A 21,596-nucleotide genomic window follows, 5' to 3' on the forward strand; every position below is an offset into this window, starting at 1 on the left:
AGCATCGACATTGAAGACGGACAGACGACATTTAGAAGGACAACAAACATGTTTGATTAACTCTGCAAACCAAGGATGAGAGTGAAGATGATGATGATTCTGATGAAGAGGACAATGGTATTGTCAAAAGAGTTGGATCAGGTGACTTGAAAGTGGGAAATTAGGATGAAACAAGTTGTTGTGGATGGTCGATCGTGCATGGGACTGTGCGGGGGCGGGGGGGGGCGGGGCTCCACTCATTGGGTGGGAATTGTCTAGACGTAGCCTCACCTTGTTGGCTGTCAGGCATGCCTGGAGTCTGCAGCGATCCATCCATCCCTTCACCTTGCCAGCTCTCTAAGGGAACCAGCTCCCAGCCCCAGGCCTCCTCATCCGCTTGCGTGTCCTCGTCTTCTACTTCATCTTCAAATACTTCCTCCTCTACCTGGGTGGGAATTTTCTTCACCTGTACTGCGCTTGGAGAGACCTCTTTCATTAGGGGAACCCTCACACTGTCAGTTTCATCCAGGTGAGAGGCCTCCTCTGGGGAAGGTTTCTTTGAAACGTCAGACATTTTTGGTGAAACGGTTTTTGAAAAGGTTTTTACCTTCGGAGAAGCAGTTTTATCAAAGAGTTCTTTGGGTTTTGGCTCATCAACCTTGTTTGTTAGTTCAACTGTCTTCCTTTTTCCTTCAAAGTTTTCAATGTCTTTCAAAGTCTGCTCAACTTCAACATTTTCTGTACTTGGTCGAGGTGATGAGGTCCTCTGGAGTTTGGCAACTGTTTTGACGGTATCTGTTTTTCTCTGTGGGACTTCATGTTCATCTTCTGCTTGTGGAATTATGTCTGTCATTATTCTGACACTGACATCCTTAGGAACAATAGCCGGTCCCTGCTCCTCTCTTGTAGGCTTTTGTCCGTCTTGCGTACATTTTTTAGAGCGTCCATCTCTTTTGTGACTGAGTACTTTTGTATCCACAAGCGTGTCGTCTTTCTCTGACACTTTTGCTTCTATTTGGACTTCAGGCTTCAGAGTCATTTGCACGGTGTCTAAATGAGACAATAGTTGAGCTTTAACATGTTCCTCCTTCGGAGGCTCAATGTCAGCTTCCTTTTTCAACTCTTTGCAAACACCAGGGGCAAAATCAGGACCCCTGGAAGCAGTGCCTCCAACTTTTGTGGATTTCGCACTAGCGGTGAGTTGAACTGTCTTTTTCGGACTGGGTCCACTATCAGGTTCAGAGTCTTTCACTGTTGTTTCTTGATCCTTTTCCTCTTTTGTCTTTTTGGACACATCTGGCTCAAGTACCTCTTCATCGCCCTGTCCATACTGCACAACTTTAGGCTCTAGTTTCACTTGCAACTTGTCTGATGGAGACACTAGTTGAGCTTTAACATCTTCCTCCTTTGGAGGCTCAATGTGAGCTTTCTTTTTCAACTCTTTGCAAACACCAAGTGCTAAATCAGGACCCCTAGAAGCACCGACTCCAAATTTTGTGAATTTTGCACTAGCAGTGAGTTGAACTGTCTTTTTCGGACTGGGTCCACTATCAGGTTCAGAGTCTTTCACTGTTGTTTCTTGATCCTCTTCCTCTTTTGTCTTTTCTGACACATCTGGCTCAAGTACCTCTTCATCGCCCTGTCCATACTGCACAACTTTAGGCTCTAGTTTCACTTGCAACTTGTCTGATGGAGACACTAGTTGAGCTTTAACATGTTCCTCCTTTGGAGGCTCAAGATCAGCTTTCTTTTTCAACTCTTTGCAAACACCAGGTGTTAAATCAGGACCCCTGGAAGCAGCGTCTCCAACTTTTGTGAATTTTGCACTAGCGGTGAGTTGAACTGTCTTTTCCGGACTGAGTCCACTATCAGGTTCAGAATGTTTCACTGTTGTTTCTTGATCGTCTGCCTCTTTTGTCTTTGTAGACACATCTGGCTTCCGTACCTCTTCTTTGCCATGTCCATACTGCACATCTTTAGGTGGCCTCATGGTTGTTGATGCCTCTTTATTTGACATAAAGACTTGTTCAGTTGTCGAGAGTGTTAACTCTCTGTGCTCGCTATCAGAAAGTAGAACTGTCATTTTGGTGACATCTTCTTTACGAACCTGTTGTTCTTTTGGCTTGGTGGGACCACTTTTCTGTTTGATATAATGTGTTTCTTCGCATTCTGTTTTGATTTTTTCAAATAGTCCTAGTTTAACTGATTCATTCTGCGTATCTGCAATAAGCACTTTAGTGTCTTTTTGATCAGTGGTTGGCACTTTGACCATTATGTGTTTTTCATTGATTTGTTCCTGTTTTTCTTCCAGAAGAACGACCTCTTTACGGTCTTGATCTTCACAAGGGTCAAGTTGACTTGTGTCTGTAGTGAAGGATCTTCTGTGTGTTATTAACTCCCGATCTTCCCGGTCGTGTAAAGCATGAACACTGAGTTCTTGGTCAAAATGCTTAGTCACCTCTGCCTTTTGACTGTGTACATCTTTCTCAGCTGCTGCAGGTTTTCCTGGAACTTTTTTCAACCTGATGACTTCCCCTATCGCTTCCTTCTCTTTGGTATTGAAGGTAACTGTACGCTTCATCTTCTGTGTTGCTGTCGTTTTTGTCCCTTTTGCCGATTGAAGAGGACTCTTAACTTTCTTTGTAGCAGGCGCTGTGATTGATGCAGCAAATAAATGATTGTTTGATTGTTTACATACAAGCACACATAGACACATATTCAAAACTGAGTGACAAACAACACAATTCAGCGCAACATATAGTTTTTTGTTCTTTCATAGTAAACATGAGTATACCTTTAGTTGGTCCTGGAGCTTTAACTGGTTCCTTGTCTGCAGTTAAATGAAATAAATGTTAGTACAGTTATTGCCAAAGTTTTTCAGATTTGTGAAGAGTTGAAATCAAGATTTTTTTTCATACAGAAATATTGGTAAATGTTCAGTGCATAACAACACATTTTTTTCACCACCTTGGTGACAATTGTTACCTGTAGGTGAAGACACATCCTTCACAACAGAAGATGGTTCCAAAGGTTTCTCCTCTGCCAGAACAAGATGGACCACAAACATGGCAACAACATGAAACGCACTTTAAGACTCAAACCAAACTAGATATATTTTGATGCCACGGCAAAGAAAGTATTTATGCACTATGGATGGCGGACACAACATGACACTACCTGGAGAAGGAATGAGTTCAGCTGGAGGCTTTGGTGCGGGTGCAGGCACTTTCTTCTCCTTTGGAGGAGGCACTTAAAGATAGAACAAAACAATGATCACACCCAGAAAACCACACAAGGACAAAGATCAGCAAATGGACAGGTAGACACAAACATACAGAAGAGATCGGACCGCTCAGCCAATTTGAACAAGACACATTTCTTTAAAGAGGAAGTTATTAAAGATGTACCTGAGGGGGGAGATACTTTGTGGTCTAGACCAGAAGGAGCCAAGGCTTTCAACTCTTTCTTCTCTGAAGGATATATTTTGACATAAAGAATACCAAAGACACCAAGACACGTCAGCCACAAAGAAAAGACTTGAGACATGTATTGTCACAAAAAGACAAACATGTACAGAGACTACAGCAAACCACAAGAACTATTAACCATTACCTGAAGGTGGAGCAAGTTTCTCTGTGGGCGGTGAAGGTACTGCCATAGATGGTTTTGTCTCTGGAGGAGACGCTTCAGGAACAAGAGATGCCAGGATTATGGCCAGAACAAGCTCAGTCCAAACACCACATCAAACAGGACTATGTGAGTATAGTACTGAATACATGTTGAGGTAGATGCACAACAAACAACTATCCACAAAATAACCCAACCAGGTAGGAGTGAAGATGAGTGGAAGTCAAGTGATAATATTGAAAAGTGACAAAAGGGTTTAGTTTGTGTAAGTAGGGGAAGAAAACATGGTTCAGACCATGAGCAAGTCTTGGAAGAGGGTGGATCATGGCCTCAATACCTTTATGAAGCATCAACTTTTCCATCTGTGATTTCTTTACTTGACTCTGCTTTCCGCCATCTTCTTTCCCTGCTGACTGCTCAGTTCTTGTCCGTTCTTCCGTGAAATGTGTTTCAGCACAATCTTCATGTTTTCGTGGTGAAGAGAGATGCATCTCAGTTGTAAGAGGTTTCGGCTGTGGTCCAACAAGTTTGGGTGAGGACACATTGTTTGAGGAAGGATCTACTTTAAGAGGAGATGCTTCCCCTAAAGGAAACATTGTACTCCTTGTTGATGGATCCGTGTCCTTCAAGGGTTTATGGACTTGAACACGGCGGAGTTCTGTTTTAGACGGGACGGATTCTTCTTGAGGGGACATTCTGTTCTTTAAAGGTGATTTCTCTGCACTGTCCTCACAAGACACATCTTTGACTTTGTCAGCTGGAGATGTTACCAGCTCTTCAGTGGGAGGACTGCCTCTTATGAGATGGGAAACAGCAGTTTGAGAAGGATGTGACTCTTCAGCAGGATCAGCTTGCCAACTTGGTTTGGGTAATGCTTTGTGTGTACGTATTGACACTTCAGTTTCTACCTCTTTGAGTTGTATTTGCAAATCACTTTTGTCAGTCAGAGTATGTTTCTTTGTCATAGCCTCTGTTGCTGGGGTTTTCTTGTTTTCATTGTAAGTATCTAAAGTTCCTGCTAGTGTGGTTTTGTGTTCAGGGTCAAAATGTTCCACCAATGTGTTACCATCGTTGTCTATGCAAGATAATTCGGTTTTCTCAAAGGGCTCAGGACTGCTAACTGGGCGGCCTTCAACGTACCATGTATGAACATTCCCCTTTTCCTGTGTAAGAATGTTTTGTTGGCTCTGGTCTTTCTTTCTCTCTCCAATTTCTTTGTCAACTGTCCCAACTTTCTCTTCCTTAGTAAGAATTTTCTGTTGGCTCTGGTCTTCCTTTCTCTCTCCAATTTCTTTTTCAACTGTCCCAACTTTCTCTTCCTTTGTAAGAATGTTCTGTTGGCTCTGGTCTTCCTTTCTCTCTCCAATTTCTTTTTCAACTGTCCCAGCTTTCTCTTCTGTGTGATGGAGCTTAAAGATCTTTACTTCTTGAGCATCCTTTAGTACGACAACATTTTCAGCGATGGTCTCTCTGTTCTCAGCCGCAAGAGAAGCTGGGATCATCAAGGTGGAAGATTTGCACCACGGAGCAGTGGCCAAGAAGAAAGTGACACAGACAAATAGAACATTTTAGTGTGGTCATTCAGTTCAAGGTTATCATTTACTCTGACGACACCACATGTAGAACAGTACAGACACAAGACACACAAACGCTGCTCTGGAAAAGGTTGAACTATTAACTGTTAGCTAGATCACTGGTGTTGTGTAGCACTTGTCTATGTCCATGGTGCCAGTAGACAAAGACAACAAACACACATCAGGATCAAACAACTTGGATAAGTCAGACAAAATTCAATAAGATGATTGGGGATTCAATATGACATGCTAGGATAGCTACCTTGTTGTGGCTTCTTAGGTATTTGCTTTGGTCTTTTTGTGTCTTTTGCTTGTGGACCAGCTTGGCAAAGATGTTCTGGTTCCTCAAACTGTCGACTTTTCTCTTGTTTTGTTGGGGGTTCTTTTTGTGACGTAGCTTCTCGAACCGTCTTTGGGGTTATGGTCACCCTTGATTGGTCTTCAAACTTTTTGACTTCTTTGGTCATGGTCTTTGGTGTTACTAGTTGATGCTTTGGTTCTTGTGGCTTATCGTGGGGAGGTAACATATCTGTTTTCTCTGGCTCCTCATTGATGACGTTGGATTGTCTCACTTCTGGGACAACTTCAAAAATGTTTGAAAAAGATTAATTTGACAAACATCTGACAAATCACACTCTATCGAGTGCCGAACATGCAGACAAATACAAAGTACAACTCAACTCCCATCAACAAATGAAGGGTAAGCTTTTCTATGCAGTACCTTGTGCAGGAACGGCTTCAGCTATAGGGCTGGTGACCATTAAGAGCCTTGGTTCTTCTGGTGGGAATGTTTCTTCCACTTAAGAGAATAATTACATATGGTTTAGACTTAAAATTACACTAAAACATTGAAGGTCATGTTTGTTTGAAGGAGTGTTATGAAAACACTTCTTGAGAGATCTGTCATCATCTGAGATGTCGTCATTGTGTTGTAGTTTGTACATTACCAAACAAGCAAGAATGAAGAATGTGGCCAAGGTATGAAGAGTGACTGACATTACCTCGCACTTTAGAAGTCTCCGTTCTTTTCTTGGAAGTCTTAAGCTTGTCTGCCTCTACTGAAGTCTTCTTAGACACTGGAGTCACCTTGGACGCAGCCAGAGTCTCCTTTGGATCTACTTGCGGCTCAGACTTCAACTCCACTTGAAAAAGATCTGGATCAGCCTTTGTAGCTACTGCCTTTTTTGTTTTAGGTGCAGCTTCTGGTTTTGCATCTGGTTCTTGTTTAGATTTGGGTTGGGAATATAGTTCTGATTCTTCTTCAGCTTTTGGTGCAGCTTCTAGTTCTTGGTTTGGTTCCGGTCCTGGTTGTAGATCTGGTTCTGCTTCGGTTTTTTGTTCTGGTTCAGCTTCCGGTTCTTGTTCTGGTTCAGCTTCAGGTTCAGGTTCTGCTTTTACTTGTGGTTCAGCTTGTAGTTCTTGTTCTGATTCAACTTCTGGTTCTTGTTCTGATTCAACTTCTTGTTCTGGTTCTACTTCCGGTTCTTGTCCTGGTTCAGGTTCAGGTTCTGCTTTTTCTTGTGGTTCAGCTTGTAGTTCTTGTTCTGATTCAACTTCTTGTTCTGGTTCAACTTCTGGTTCTTGTTCCAGTTCTGATTCAGTCACTGGCTCTGCTCTGCGGTATGTTTTCAATTCTTTAAGGTTAACAGAGACAACAAAGACTTCAATACAGTAGACGGGTCATATTGACAGACTAACAAAATACAGACAGCAATGCTACACACATCGTAAGAGGACAGCAGACATGTCACACCTTGAAAACACAAAACAAGTGAAGGCTCTAAAGAAGACGTTATTGTTACCTTCAGGGACCCTGTGTTCCTCTTGTTGAGGCAACGCAGCAGCCATCATCTCCAGCTTCTCGGTGTCAGCTTCTTAAAAATATTAAGTCATTTGACTTTTCGGACCACTACTTATCAAGATAAGGAACACAACTATGCTGAAGAAGAACAAAGAAAACCGACAGCAGGTATTTACAAATACCTTTAGGTGGAGCAGGGGGCGCAGCTTCAGGTGCAGAAGGCGCCTCTTCTGGTGTGCTGTAAACCTCGGGAACTTGAAACATCAAGAAAGTTCATGTCAACTCTACAATGGCCACGGGCAGTCTTCTATTCTACTTCCTGATCCAATGTCATGAGGGCTTAGTGCAGCATCACAAAAAATAAGTTTGACTGGCCAAGCAGACTTTTCATGATGAGCTTGTTCTGGCTATAAGGTTAGATGTTCCATGTTAACTGAGCAAAAATGTGTCAAAGCTGCAATAAGAAAGGCAATTTTTTTTTAAGATGCACTTGAGCCTTTAAAAGCAGCTTTATGGATCTTCCGAAGGCAAAGAAAATGTGAAAGAAGGCGCAAAAAAGAAAAACTGGACAAAGACAAAGAAGAAGCTGGTCAAGCTGACATCTGAATGACCGACTGATGATCCAAGGACGCATACAGACATGTTGAAGGCTGTTATCACACTAGACCATTCGTGCCGTGCTGGACTCAAATGTGATTCCCCCACCCTCTCCTGGCCCTGCTGAGAATTCATGTTGGACCCATACCCAAGACCATTTCTTCCAATCATGCTATCTTGAGCTCCGATCAGAGCGCTCTAGCCAAAAGTGATGACTTTGTGACACGGGCCGGAGCACGGTACTTCTGGCCTAGTGTGAGTACACCTGAAGACACAAAGACAAGTCGGGCGTTTCCACTCTTACCTGAGACGGTCAGCTTGGCATTGGAGATGTGAGGACCACACACCACCCGGTAGTTTCCCTGGTCTTTGGACTGGCAGTCCTGGATGTTCAAGCAGTGGTGTTCACCATCGCTGCTGATGGCATATTTGTCGTTGCTCTCCAGTCTCTGGGTTCCGTTGTACCAGGTCAGCGTGATCTCTGGGTAGTTGATCTTGATACAGCACTGAAAGGTGGCGCTCTGGTTTTCAGTCACCACCTGGTCACTGATGTCTTCCAAGACAGCGATGGGCTGCGGGTTCAAAGTCATTTCATGGAGTAGACACTTAACAGACTGCTTTACTTAAACTCTGTGTTCTTACTTGGACTAACAGTAAAATGATGCCATCGACCATTTCAAAAGTGCTACATCTTACTTTTTAATCATCATGCCTGTCTTACCTCTGTGTCCACGCGTCCTTCAAGCTGCTGGATGAGTCGGGCCATGTCTTCTTCATCTACCCGACCACCATGCTCCGCCTCCTGCACCAGAACACATCCATGACATCAATACAAATACTGTATATTTAGTGGTTTCTGGACCACAGGGCGCAGGGGATTATAAGGCGCAATGCCGATGAATGGTCTATTTTCGATCTTTTTTCATATATAAGGCGCACCGGATTATAGGGCGCATTAAAGGAGTCATAGTATGATTTATTTCTAAATGTAAAAGACTTCCTTGTGGTCTACATAACATGTAATGGTGGTTCTTTGCTCAAAATGTTGCATAGATGATGTTTTACACATCATCTTCAAGTCGCTTTCTGACAGTCTTCAGGCTGCGCCGTTTTGTGGGCGGTCTTATTAAGTGGCTCACCTTCGACAGCGTCTTCTCCCCGTCAACTTTGTTGTAGCGGTGTAGCGTGCAAGGACGGGGGTGGAAGAAGTGTCAAAAGATGGCGCTAACTCTTTTAATGACATTCAGACTTTACTTCAATCAATAACAGAGCAGCATCTCCTCATCCGTGGCTCACTACTGCAACAACAACGCCCGAAATGTGTCCCGTGACCGGAACTATTTAATAACTAAAGTTCCTTGGGTGAATAACGTAAACTCACTACACCGGTATGTTTTAGTGCTTTCATGGCGAGTTTACTGACAGATATAAGTAAGAACTTTACACTACTTTATATTAGAAATGGCAACAGCGGAGGATGAATGTCACATAACAAGAAGATAGAGAAAAAGAAGAAGCTTATCGACTACGGTTGTCGGCACGGACTACAAAGGCGGACGCGTGCAATTTTTCAGGACTTATGCAGATCCCAAATACAGATCAGCAGGTACCAGAAGGTAAGAAAAGTTGCTTTTGTATAATATTGCAAAACAAAACACCAGATAATATCCATCCATCAATCCATCTTCTTCCGCTTATCTGAGGTCGGGTCGCGGGGGCAGCAGCTTAAGCAGGGAAGCCCAGACTTCCCTCACCCCAGCCACTTGGTCCAGCTCCTCCCGGGGGATCCCGAGGCGTTCCCAGGCCAGCCGGGAGACATAGTCTTCCCAACGTGTCCTGGGTCTTCCCCGTGGTCTCCTACCGGTCGGACGTGCCCTAAACACCTCCCTAGGGAGGCGTTCGGGTGGCATCCTGACCAGATGCCCGAACCACCTCATCTGGCTCCTCTCCATGTGGAGGAGCAGCGGCTTTACTTTGAGCTCCCCCCGGATGGCAGAGCTTCTCACCCTATCTCTAAGGGAGAGCCCCGCCACCCGACGGAGGAAACTCATTTGGGCCGCTTGTACCCGTGATCTTGTCCTTTCGGTCATAACCCAAAGCTCATGACCGTAGGTGAGGATGGGAACGTAGATCGAGCGGTAAATTGAGAGCTTTGCCTTCCGGCTCAGCTCCTTCTTCACCACAACGGATCGATACAGCGTCCGCATTACTGAAGACGCCGCACCGATCCGCCTGTCGATCTCACCATCCACTCTTCCCCCACTCGTGAACAAGACTCCGAGGTACTTGAACTCCTCCACTTGGGGCAGGGTCTCCTCCGCAACCCGGAGATGGCACTCCACCCTTTTCCGGGCGAGAACCATGGATTCGGATGTCTTACCTTATACACACACCATAATAACACTCCTATGTTGAAGCACAGTACAATCCATCAAGCGGTGTGGCTTCATAGCTTACCAAAGTCCTACTAAAACATTTTGATACATTTTTAAGCGCCGTGTGTAATGTTCTATATTTTCAATGGAACATATAAGATGTTGGTGTCGTTTACTTGAGTCATACTGCAGTCTAGACGTATCCCTTATGTGTGACTGCCATCATATTGCAGTTTACATGTATCTCTTATGTTTGACTGCCATCTACTGGTCACACTTATCACTACATCATGTACCAAATAAAATAGCTTCGAGGTCGGTGAGCAAAACCAGAATTATTCCGTACATTAGGCGCACCGGGTTACAAGGCGCACTGCCGAGTTTTGTGAAACAAAAATGATTTTAAGTGCGCCTTGTAGTCTGGAAAATACGTTATACAGAATAATTAATATAGCAACCCTCATTGATCAATCAAGCACAATCCTTCCCTTCATTGATTAGATATCAATCAATCAAAACTTGATTTAAATTGCACTTTTCACCCACAAGTGGTGCAACAGTTCCAACACACCACCATTGACAGTAAGAAGAAATGAGTACTTATCATTCAATAGGACCTGACGGGAAATTGCTTACCGCCTTTCCAGCCTCCGTTTCTTTTTCTCTCTTCAGAAGATCCATGGCCTGGAGGATTGCACGGTAGTCGTGGATCTCATGCTCCCTTAAAACCTTCTCGTAGTCCTTTGGCTCTTCACCTCGGAGCAACTCTACAATGTTGATCTCCTCTTCTTTCTTGGGACTCTTCTGCTTGGAGGGAGTCCTAAGGCACAGGAAGAAACATCATGTCCACAATTCCATGGCAAGTTATCTGAGGAGACGAGTCTGAAGGTGGCACAGAAGCTGAAACTTTTACACTCGTGGTCAAAAGTTTGTAAAGAACATCATGTCATGGCTGTCTTGAGATATGAAACCAAAATGGAGCTGTTTGGCCACAATACCCAGCAATATGTTTGGAGGAGAAAAGATGAGGCCTTTAATCCCAAGAACACCAAGCCTACCGTCAAGCATGGTGGTGGTAGTATTATGCTCTGGGCCTGTTTTGCTGCCAATGGAACTGCTGCTTTAAATGGGACAATGAAAAAGGAGGATTAGCTCCAAATTGTTCAGGAAAAGCTAAAATCATCAGCCCGGAGGTTGGGTCTTGTTGGGTGTTCCAACAGGACAAAGACCCCAAACACACCTCAAAAGTGGTAAAAGAATGGCTAAATCAGGCTAGAATGAAGGTTTTAGAATGGCCTGACTTAAAGGTGTGGACAATGCTGAAGAAACAAGTCCATGTCAGAAAAGCAACACATTTAGCTGAACTGCAGCAATTTAGTGGTCAAGTGGTCAAGCAGAAGCTTGTGGATGGCTACCAAAAGCGCTTTATTGCAGGTAAACTTGCCAAGGGACATGTAAGCAAATATTAACATTGCTGTATGTATACTTTTGACCCAGCTCACATTTTCAGTAGACCCATAATAAATTCATAAAAGAAGCAAACTTCATGAATGTTTTTTGTGACCAACCAAAAAACAAGAGTTGTAGAAATGATTGGAAACTCAAGACAGCCGTAACATGATTGTGGAGGTTGCCCTCCAGTGGGTTCCTCAGACCACCAAACACCGCCATGAGAGCCCGGATCAGGGTTATAACACTGTTTTATTTGTATAAGTTCGTGCAGGGGTTTGCTTTCCAGCAACTGTCTTCTCGTGTCCGTCTCTCGCTCGCTCTCACTCCAGCTCCAAACAACGTGTCTCATTCCGGCTGCTGCTAATAAAGGCGACGGGTGATTAGATAACAAGGCCCACCTGGGCCATCTACGCACCTGTCGCTGTCTTCGAGGCCGGTCCTGGCACACCCCATTCTTTAAAAGTGTATGTAAACTTTTGACCATGACTGTAAGTGTCTGCTTGACTATTATTTTGGTCAGTGCCAACCGGAACTTACTTCTTCAGCATAATCCGTATGTCCTGAAGCCCTGCTGCTTCCTCCCTTTTGGTGACGGCCATCTCAGCACCGCACTCGATCTCGCCGTGTTTGTTGGAGGCCACACATCTGTAGTGACCCGCATCCGACTTGGTCACTTCTCTTATCTCCAGTTTAGCATTCTGGCCTTTGTGCTCAGTTGTCACGCGACCACCAGGTGTGATCTGCCGCCACTTGCCCTTCATCCACTTCACGCTGGGGATGGGCTCACCTCCGATCTTGGCGATGAAGGTGGCCGTGCCCTCTGCCAAACAACATCAATAAAAAACATGACACGTCTGTTGAAAGTCCTTAGTACAAGTACATGGTAAGCATGCAATAGAGAGCGTTTGTGCATCGTGTTTAATTGTGTTGTTATCAAATCAATTCTGTCTTTTTTGTTGTTTTTTTCCTTCGCATTCATAGTTTTGATGTGACAATCTACACCAGACCTGGGCGTTCGGCGGCCCCCGAGACGCTAAAAAGAGAAAAGTTGATGACGAATGGCGTGTTTTCAACAAGACATGGACTGCCAAGTATTTCTTTACAGAAATTAAAGGTAAAGCCGTGTGCTTAATTTGTGGTACACAGGTTGCTGTGTTTAAAGAATATCATTTGAATCGCCACTACACGACGAAGCACGAGGAAAAATACCGGAATCTGTCTGATGAAGCGTGCACAAGGGAAGCTGATGCGTTGATGGTAAAAACTGCAAACCCAACAAGGACTTTTTGCCAAATTTCACACCCCCAGAGATGCAGCCATCAGGACAAGTTTCGTCATTTCTCACAAAATCGCCAGAAAAAGTAAGGCGTTTTCTGACGGAGAGTTTATTAAGGAGTGCTTATTGGACTCTGACGAAGGTGCTGAGTAGTCTGGGGTTCAATCCCGGGCTCGGGATCTTTCTGTGTGGAGTTTGCCTGTTCTCCCCGTGACTGCGTGGGTTCCCTCCGGGTACTCCGGCTTCCTCCCACCTCCAAAGACATGCACCTGGGGATAGGTTGATTGGCAACACTAAATTGGCCCTAGTGTGTGAATGTGAGTGTGAATGTTGTCTGTCTATCTGTGTTGGCCCTGCGATGAGGTGGCGACTTGTCCAGGGTGTACCCCGCCTTCCGCTCGATTGTAGCTGAGACAGGCTCCAGCGCCCCCCGCGACCCCGAAGGGATTAAGCGGTAGAAAATGGATGGATGGATATTGGACTCTGTTGCGCTGATATGCCCGAAGAAGAGGGGCACATTTGAGAACGTGTCACTCTCCCGACGCACTGTAACGAGGCGGGTTGAGACCATCGCTGGAAACTTGGAGCTTCAGCTGAAGAACAGAACGGCCGACTTTGACTGTTTTTCGCTGGCTTTGGATGAAAGCTGCGATGTACGTGACACCGCCCAGCTGCTCATCTTCTTACGTGGGATAACTGCAGACTTTCAAATCACGGAGGAGCTGGCAGCCATGCAGTCAATTAAAGAGACAACCACAGGTAATGACTTGTTCACATAGGTAAATGCGTGTTTGGACATGTTAGGACTGAAATGGGACAAGCTGGCAGGTGTGACAACAGATGGTTGTCCAAATCTGACGGGGAAAAACGTTGGACTTTTAAAGAGGATGCAGGATAAAGTGACAGTATTGACATTTTGCATTGTATTATACACCAGGAAGTGTTGTGTAAGACAGTGTTAAAAATAAAACCATCAAAAGCCATCTGCTTTTGTATAAAGTTAAGTTAGGTTAAATGAAATGATTATTATTTTTATTATTTATCTTACAGTATATCAAAAATAATTTGAGCAAAATTGAATTGAAATATTTTCGGTGTGGCCCTCCAGCAGTGCTCAGGTTGCTCATGCGGCCCCCGGTAAAAATTAATTGACCACCCCTGATCTACAAGGTAAATAGTCATGAAAATAAAGAAAACACATTGAATGAGAAGGTGTGTCCAAAGTCTTGGCCTGTGCTGTGATTTATTTCCACATACGAAAGAGTCCTGGGTCGGTTATGAAAAATGTGTAATTGCAGTGATTGCACTGACATGAAAAAAATCAGAAACAGTTCACTTATGGGCAACAAAATGGGAATTGACCTGCAGCGTCAATGTTGACTTGGATTGACCAACCATGTTCAAGAACCAATGAAGTTTGTAAATCCAGTTATCACTGTAGACTACTAATTGATGTCAAAGAGGTGTGATTGTACACTCGTTAGTTTATGTTACATGGTTCATGGTAAGTGTATTTATTCATTCATTTTCTAAACCGCCTTTCCTAATTCAGGTAAGGGGAGAGCTAGAGCCTATCCTAGCTGACTTGGAGCGAAAGGCAAGAAAAGTTGACTTGTAATATCTGGCAATTTTTAGCATTACAATTGTGAAAGGGCTTAAAAATTAGATTGACTGGCAAAAAGCTCCTTCACATGTATTTTAAACGGCACACTGAGTCACCTGACAACCACGCCACAATGTTTCCTAGTCAGTTAAGGACTTTGTGAGTTCCAGTCAAGCACAAAGCTGTGTAGGTGCAGAAGGAATCAAAGCTCAAGTAACCTGGATAGAATCAGCCACACTGTAACGTGGAGAAGATGCAAACCAAACCAACACCTGTTCATCACTTCAATTCTATAGCAAGCATTCTGAGGACAAAGGCCTTAATACTGTATAGGCACAAAAGACTCGCCTTCAAACTTCAAGTCTCTCTACTGGTTTCAGAACTTTTGAATCAACTTACTCTCTGTGACAGAAACGTTCTTTGGTTCTTCAATGAAGAAAAGGTTGTCAAGGTGTTTCACAGGGGCAGGAGCCGTGGCGGCGGGGCCGGGAGCTGTGGCGGCGGGGCCAGGAGCCTTGGTGGCGGGGGCCAACTTGGCATCTTTTTCTAAAAGAAGTAACTGAGGTGAGTATCAAAACAGTAAGTAGATGAGGCAATTCCTGAAGGAATTGAATGTGAATGCTCCAATGCTGAAGTTGAACTGAAATGCTGACAGAATGTAGTATGAATGTAAGAATAGTTTGAATGTTGAAGAGTTTGAATTTCTAGGAAAACCGGAATTTGGTTTAGAAACTTGGTAAAGTGTTAGTTTGAATGTCCAGGATGAGTGGAATGTGTTGATGTTGGAATGGTTTGAATTGGTTGAAAAATGTGGGAATTGTGCAACTTGGATAAATGTCCCATTCATTTCAATGGGAACTTCCTGGAAATTTGGGGAAAAGCGGGATTTCTAAAAAAACTGATTAGGAGCATGAATGTCCTGAATTGGTTGGTGTTGGAATTTTTTAAATCAATCAAGAAATGTTGAAGTAGAAACAGTTTTTAATTGAGAAATGGTATTATGGAATTCCTGGAAATTCGGGAAAACCGGGACTGTTTCTAGTTCCTTAACCAATTTGTTGTTTTGTTCTGACGATGAGGAGAGCTTTGACGGTGGAACGGTTGAAATGGGTTGAAAAATGTGAAAGGAGTAGTGGAACTTAAAAAGGGTGGAAATAGGTCACAAAAAAACAGGAATTCCTGGAAATTTGTTGAATGTGGAAAAATGATAGTTTGAATGTTCAGGATGAGTTGAATGTGTTGAAGGTGGAATGGTTTGAATGGGTTGAAGAATGTGGGAATTGTGGAAGTTTGAAAAATTGACAATTATATTTTGAATGGGGAAATGAAAAAAAAAAAAAAAGGAATTGTGGGAATCCGGGAATTTTTTTCGAATTGTTGAAGTAGAGCACACAATTCCTAAACAGGCTGAATATTTTGAAGTTGGAAAGGTTTGAATCAGATGAAAAATGTGGGAATTGTGGAACTTTTAAGAATTTCCCCAAAAATTGTGAATTTCGGGAAAAGGGGCAATTTTGGAAAATGGTAAAAAACATGGATGGTCTGAATGGTTGGTGTTCAAATTTTTCAAATCGGTCCAGAAATGTTGAAATAGCAACATGTTGAGTTGAGAAATGGTATTACGGAATTCCTAGAATTTCGGGAAAACCGAGAATTTTTCCAATTCAAAAAACAATTTTGTTTTTTGTCATAATTAAGAGGAATGTTTTGACGGTGGAACGGTTGAAATGCGTTAAAAAATGTGGAAGGAGTAGTCGGCAGAAAAAAGGGTGGAAATAGGGCTTGGGAAAAGCAGGAATTCCGGAAAATACTGGACATTTTTTAAACTTGGAAAAATGATAGTGTGAATTTCCAGAATGGTGGAATGTGTTGAAGGTGGAATGGTTGAAAAATGTGGAAATGGTGACAGTTTGAAAAATGGCTGATTCATTTTGAATGGGAAAAATGTCCCGGAAAACCTGGAATTTTGGGAAATCTGGGAATTTGTCAAGGGAAAGCCCACGATTCCTGAATAGGCTGAACAGTTTGAAGTTGGGAATGGTTTAAATCGGGTGAAAATGTGGAAGGTAGAGCGCGCCAAAATCTGGAGAAGCTTTGGAACATTCACACAATAAATAGATGAATTTTGGTGTAGAAAAAAAAACTATGTGTGATGGAGCATTCACACAATAAGTATTCTCATCATTTATGTTGACAAGGTCACGAAGGAGGCAACAGTAAATACGTTTCCACCCATTCATCCAAGCACCTTTGATGGTGACCCTGGCCTTGCAGAAGTCGGTGCCGGCGGCGTTGCTGGCCTTGCACAAGTAATCTCCTGCAGCCGGTTTAGTCAACTGGCTGAGTTCCAAACAAGCTGTCCCGTTCACAAATGTGATCTTTGTACTTGCGCTGGACTTGATCTCCCTTCTGTCCTTCATCCAGTGGACGATGAGCGGGGGAGAGCCGGCAACATGACATTTCAGCTTCAGATTATCGCCTTCGCACAGTGTCACCGGTTGCAAAAGGACGTCAAATTTAGGAGGCTTGCTCGTTTCTGTAAACAAGAATAGTAGACGTTGAGCTCAGATGCCCACAACTGAAAATGAATGGGATTGGCATCATGGGGAAGGGCCAATGAAGAACCTTAGTAAGAACACAGTTAGGGCGCTTTCTTCTACATCATTAGCATCTTCTAGCTCAGCTTATCAATCAATGTTTATTTATATAGCCCTAAATCACGAGTGTCTCAAAGGGCTGCACAAGCCACAACGACATCCTCAGTTCAGATCTCACATCAGGGCAAGGAAAAACTCAACCCAATGGGACATGGATAAACCTTGGAGAGGACCGCAGATGTGGGGACCCCCCCCCTTGGAGAGGACCGCAGATGTGGGCCCCCCCCTAGGGCGACCGGTGCAATGGACGTCGAGTGGATCTAGCATAATATTGTGAGAGTCCAGTCCATAGTGGATCTAACATAATAGTGAGAGTCCAGTCCATAGTGGGGCCAGCAGGAGACCATCCCGAGCGGCCCAGAGACGTCCCCAACCGATGCACTTACTCTTTCTCTATCAGTTGGATTTTCTACTCTGTCTTTACTGGCTCACCTGCACTGGCTTCCTGTGCACTTAAAGGCCTACTGAAAGCCACTACTACCGACCACGCAGTCTGATAGTTTATATATCAATGATGAAATCTTAACTTTGCAACACATGCCAATACGGCCGGGTTAACTTATAAAGTGACTTTTAGAACTTCTCGGGAAATATCCGGCTGAAACGTCGCGGTATGATGACGTATGCGCGTGACGAAGTCAGAGTAACGGAAGTTATGGTACCCGTAGAATCCTATACAAAAAGCTCTGTTTTCATTTCATAATTCCACAGTATTTTGGACATCTTTTGCAATTTGTTTAATGAACAATGAAGGCTGCAAAGAAGACAGTTGTAGGTGGGATCGGTGTATTAGCAGCGGACTACAGCAACACAACCAGGAGGACTTTGTTGGAGCGCTAGCCGCGCTAGCCGCCGACCTCACCTTGACTTCCTACGTCTCCGGGCCGCCAAACGCATCGGGTGAAGTCCTTCATCCTTCTGCCGATCGCTGGAACGCAGGTGAGCACGGGTGTTGATGAGTAGATGAGGGCTGGCTGGCGTAGGTGGAGAGCTAATGTTTTTAGCATAGCTCTGTGAGGTCCCGTTGCTAAGTTAGCTTCAATGGCGTCGTTAGCACAGCATTGTTAACCTTCGCCAGCCTGGAAAGCATTAACCGTGTATTTACATGTCCACGGTTTAATAGTATTGTTGATCTTCTGTCTATCCTTCCAGTCAGGGGTTTATTTCTTTGTTTCTATATGCAGTTAAAGCACGATGCTATCACGTTAGCTCGTAGCTAAAGCATTTCGCCGATGTATTGTCGTGGAGATAAAAGGCACTGAATGTCCATTTGGCGTTCTGGACTCTCATTTTCAAGAGGATATAGTATCACAGGTGGTTTAAAATACAAATCTGTGATCCACAATAAAAAAAGGAGAGAGTGTGGAATCCAATGAGCCAGCTTGTACCTAAGTTACGGTCAGAGCCAAAAAAGATACGTCCATCACTGTCTCTCAAGTCCTTCACTGTAACGTTCCTCATCTACGAATCTTTCATCCTCGCTCAAATTAATGGGGTAATCGTCACTTTCTCGGTCCGAATCTCTCTCGCTCCATTGTAAACAACGGGGAATTGTGAGGAATACTAGCTCCTGTGACGTCACGCTACTTCCGCTACAGGCAAGGCTTTTTTTTATCAGCGAGCAAAAGTTGCGAACTTTATCGTCGATTTTCTCTATTAAATCCTTTCAGCAAAACTATGGCAATATCGCGAAATGATCAAGTATGACACATAGAATGGATCTGCTATTCCCGTTTAAATTTAAAAAAATCATTTCAGTAGGCCTTTAAGATGTGACTTTAAGGTTTTACTACTAACGTATAAAATACTGAAGGGTCTAGCTCCATCCTATCTTGCTGATTGTATTGTACCATATGTTCCGGACAGAAATCTATGTTCTAAGAACTCCGGCTTATTAGTGATTCCCAGAGGCCAAAAAAAGTCTGCGGGCTATAGAGCGTTTTGTTTTGGGGCTCCAGTACTCTGGAATGTTCTACCGGTAACTGTTACAGATTGTACCTCAGTAGAAGCATTTCAGTCCCATCTTAAAACTCATTTGTATACTCTAGCCTTTAAATAGACCCCCTTGTAGACCAGTTGATCTGCCGTCTCTCTTTTCTGCTCTGCCACCCTCTCTTGCGTGGAGAGGTTATCAGGTGACCACAGATGATGCGCTAGCTGTTCAAAGTCGGGACCCAGGGTGGACGACTCCTATGTGCATCAGTTGGGGACGTCTCTGCACTGCTGACCTTTCTCCATTCAAGATGATCCCCTGCTGGCTCCACTATGGACTGGACTCTCACAATATTAACTAGATCCACTATGGACTGGACTCTCACACTATTAACTTAATCCACTAGACATCCATTGCACCGGTCGCCCATCTGCAGTCCCTTCCAGGGTTTCTCATTGTTCCCATTGGGCTGAGTTTTTTCTTGCTCTGATGTGGGATCTGATTGGCATCATGGGGAAGGGCCAATGAATGGATGTCGTTGTGGCTTGTGCAGCCCTTTGAGACACTTGTGATTAAGGGTTATATAAATAAACTTTGATTAATTGGTACTCTGTGACCATAAAAGGACAAAAGTCAAGTTTCTAAAATAGGGTTGGGTTGCTATTGCTATGTTACAGACTTAGAAACTAATAACCATGTTGGCTTGTGACAGTTAGGATCTCTAGACAGGATGTATGCAATTCATGACAACTTGCTTCTTAGCTCATGTTTTGTGACCTTACACCTAACATATAAACATAATGAAAGTCAATGAACAGAATGTCATACCTGAAATTGTAAGAGAAGCCTGACAGGAAGCTTTACCAGCCTCATTGGAAGCCTCACAGGTGTAGACACCGCAGTCGGAGATGTTGGAGTCTCGGACACACAATACGGCCATGTTGTTCTTAAAGGTGACATCATATTTTTCTGACCCACAGACTTCTGTGTTGTCCTTGTACCAGGTGACATTCAGGGGCTGGGAGCCAGAAAGCCAAGTCTCCATGGTGACCGTCTTACCCACCGAATCCGTCAAGGACTCTGGCAGACGCTTGCTGAAGCTTGGGGGAAGCGTGCTCTCTGTCATTGAGGAAAAGAGTGAAGACAAAGCAAGGTTTTTACATTGGAACATTAAACTATTTGAGACACCAAACTTAATGCCCTCATAACGGTAATATAATACAAATATATCAGGAGATCCAAAATCCAGAGTAAATTATCACCATCAAGCAGCAGAGACAGTAGCAGCTGGTTGGCTACATCTCAGAAGGGAATGTGATGGACATGCTTGTTAGTGTGTTACCGATTTAAAATCAGAACATCTGTCGCTTCTTAGAGAAGTGAGGCAGTACAGAATCGAGAGACCTTGATTAGTTCGAGAGAAGGAACGCTGCTCAAAGTGCATGAGTAGTTTGGATGAATGACTGGTAAGGCCTTTACAGCTTTCATGGAGTGTATCGTCCACAAGCTTTTTTTCAGTCATTGTTGAGAACTTCAAGCATGCAGGTGGTCTCGAAGTTGTATTTCACTTTTGACAAAATGATTGGTTCAAAGATATCGACTGGACACTGAGAAATTGTGAAACTGTCTGATCAAAATCTTGCGAGCATGTTCTGATCAGTTGTTTTTTTACAGCTGTTGAAGCTAATAAAGTGTATTACTTAACACACAATTCCTGAGTGAGAAATGTCATCCATGTCTCTCTACCACCAGCTTCCTCTCTGTTACCTGTGAGAACCTCCTAAAACAGCTGTCGTTTGCGGTCTTGACATAATACTGACGAGATATTTGGATGTGATTTCCATCCTTTTTCAATGCCACAAACCCTACCGGGATATGTACACTCAAAAGATAAAGATTCCAGGGATCATAAATAGAGAGCCTACTGACCAACTGCATCTCTGTCTGGACTGAAGCTCAGACTGGAAGTCTCTGCAGAGAGTGGTGAGGATGGCGGAAAGGATCATCAGGACTCCTCTTCCTCCTCCCCGGGAGCACGCAAAAAGCCGCTGCCTGACCAGGGCTCAGAAAATCAGTGGAGACTCCCCCCACCCCCACCAAGTACTGTTTTCACTGCTGGACTCTGGAAAGAGGTTCCACAGGCTCTGTAGCAGAACCTCCAGGTTCTGTAACAGCTTCTTCCCTCAGTCCATAAGACTCTTGAACGCATCATAATAATCCTGTCAATTCTCCCAAAAAACGACTTAACTCACTGGACTATAAAGACAATATAACATACATCCATAAACGTGGATGGATATGCAAAAGTGCAATATATTTATCTGTACAGAAATCTCTGTATATTGGCACCTTATTTTGTAAATGCAAACACACTGCACCTTATTATTCTTTTATCCTGCACTAGCATGAGCTAATGCAACGAAATTTCGTTCTTATCTGTATCCATCCATCCATCCATTTTCTACCGCTTATTCCCTTTGGGGTCGCGGGGGGCGCTGGAGCCTATCTCAGCTACAATCGGGCGGAAGGCGGGGTACACCCTGGACAAGTCGCCACCTCATCGCAGGGCCAACACAGATAGACGAACAACATTCACACTCACATTAACACACTAGGGCCAATTTAGTGTTGCCAATCAACCTATCCCCAGGTGCATGTCTTTGGAGGTGGGAGGAAGCCGGAGTACCCGGAGGGAACCCACGCAGTCACGAGGAGAACATGC

General features: G+C 43.8%; 1 protein-coding gene across 1 annotated transcript in view; it reads right to left on the reverse strand.

Annotated features, from left to right (window-relative positions):
* LOC133665252 (titin-like) overlaps positions 1 to 21,596 on the reverse strand; it is a 215,424-nt gene that overhangs the window by 137,907 nt on the left and 55,921 nt on the right. Inside the window, 16 exon segments of the mRNA XM_062070499.1 lie at positions 271 to 2,316; positions 2,965 to 3,018; positions 3,157 to 3,228; positions 3,387 to 3,449; positions 3,592 to 3,663; positions 3,902 to 5,098; positions 6,182 to 6,814; positions 6,983 to 7,054; positions 7,164 to 7,235; positions 7,883 to 8,150; positions 8,300 to 8,380; positions 10,590 to 10,773; positions 11,943 to 12,225; positions 14,684 to 14,830; positions 16,533 to 16,820; positions 19,703 to 19,993. Coding sequence (XP_061926483.1) covers positions 271 to 2,316; positions 2,965 to 3,018; positions 3,157 to 3,228; positions 3,387 to 3,449; positions 3,592 to 3,663; positions 3,902 to 5,098; positions 6,182 to 6,814; positions 6,983 to 7,054; positions 7,164 to 7,235; positions 7,883 to 8,150; positions 8,300 to 8,380; positions 10,590 to 10,773; positions 11,943 to 12,225; positions 14,684 to 14,830; positions 16,533 to 16,820; positions 19,703 to 19,993 — 5,823 coding nt within the window.

The sequence above is a fragment of the Entelurus aequoreus genome, linkage group LG14 (assembly GCF_033978785.1).
Source record: "Entelurus aequoreus isolate RoL-2023_Sb linkage group LG14, RoL_Eaeq_v1.1, whole genome shotgun sequence".
NCBI lineage: Eukaryota > Metazoa > Chordata > Actinopteri > Syngnathiformes > Syngnathidae > Entelurus > Entelurus aequoreus.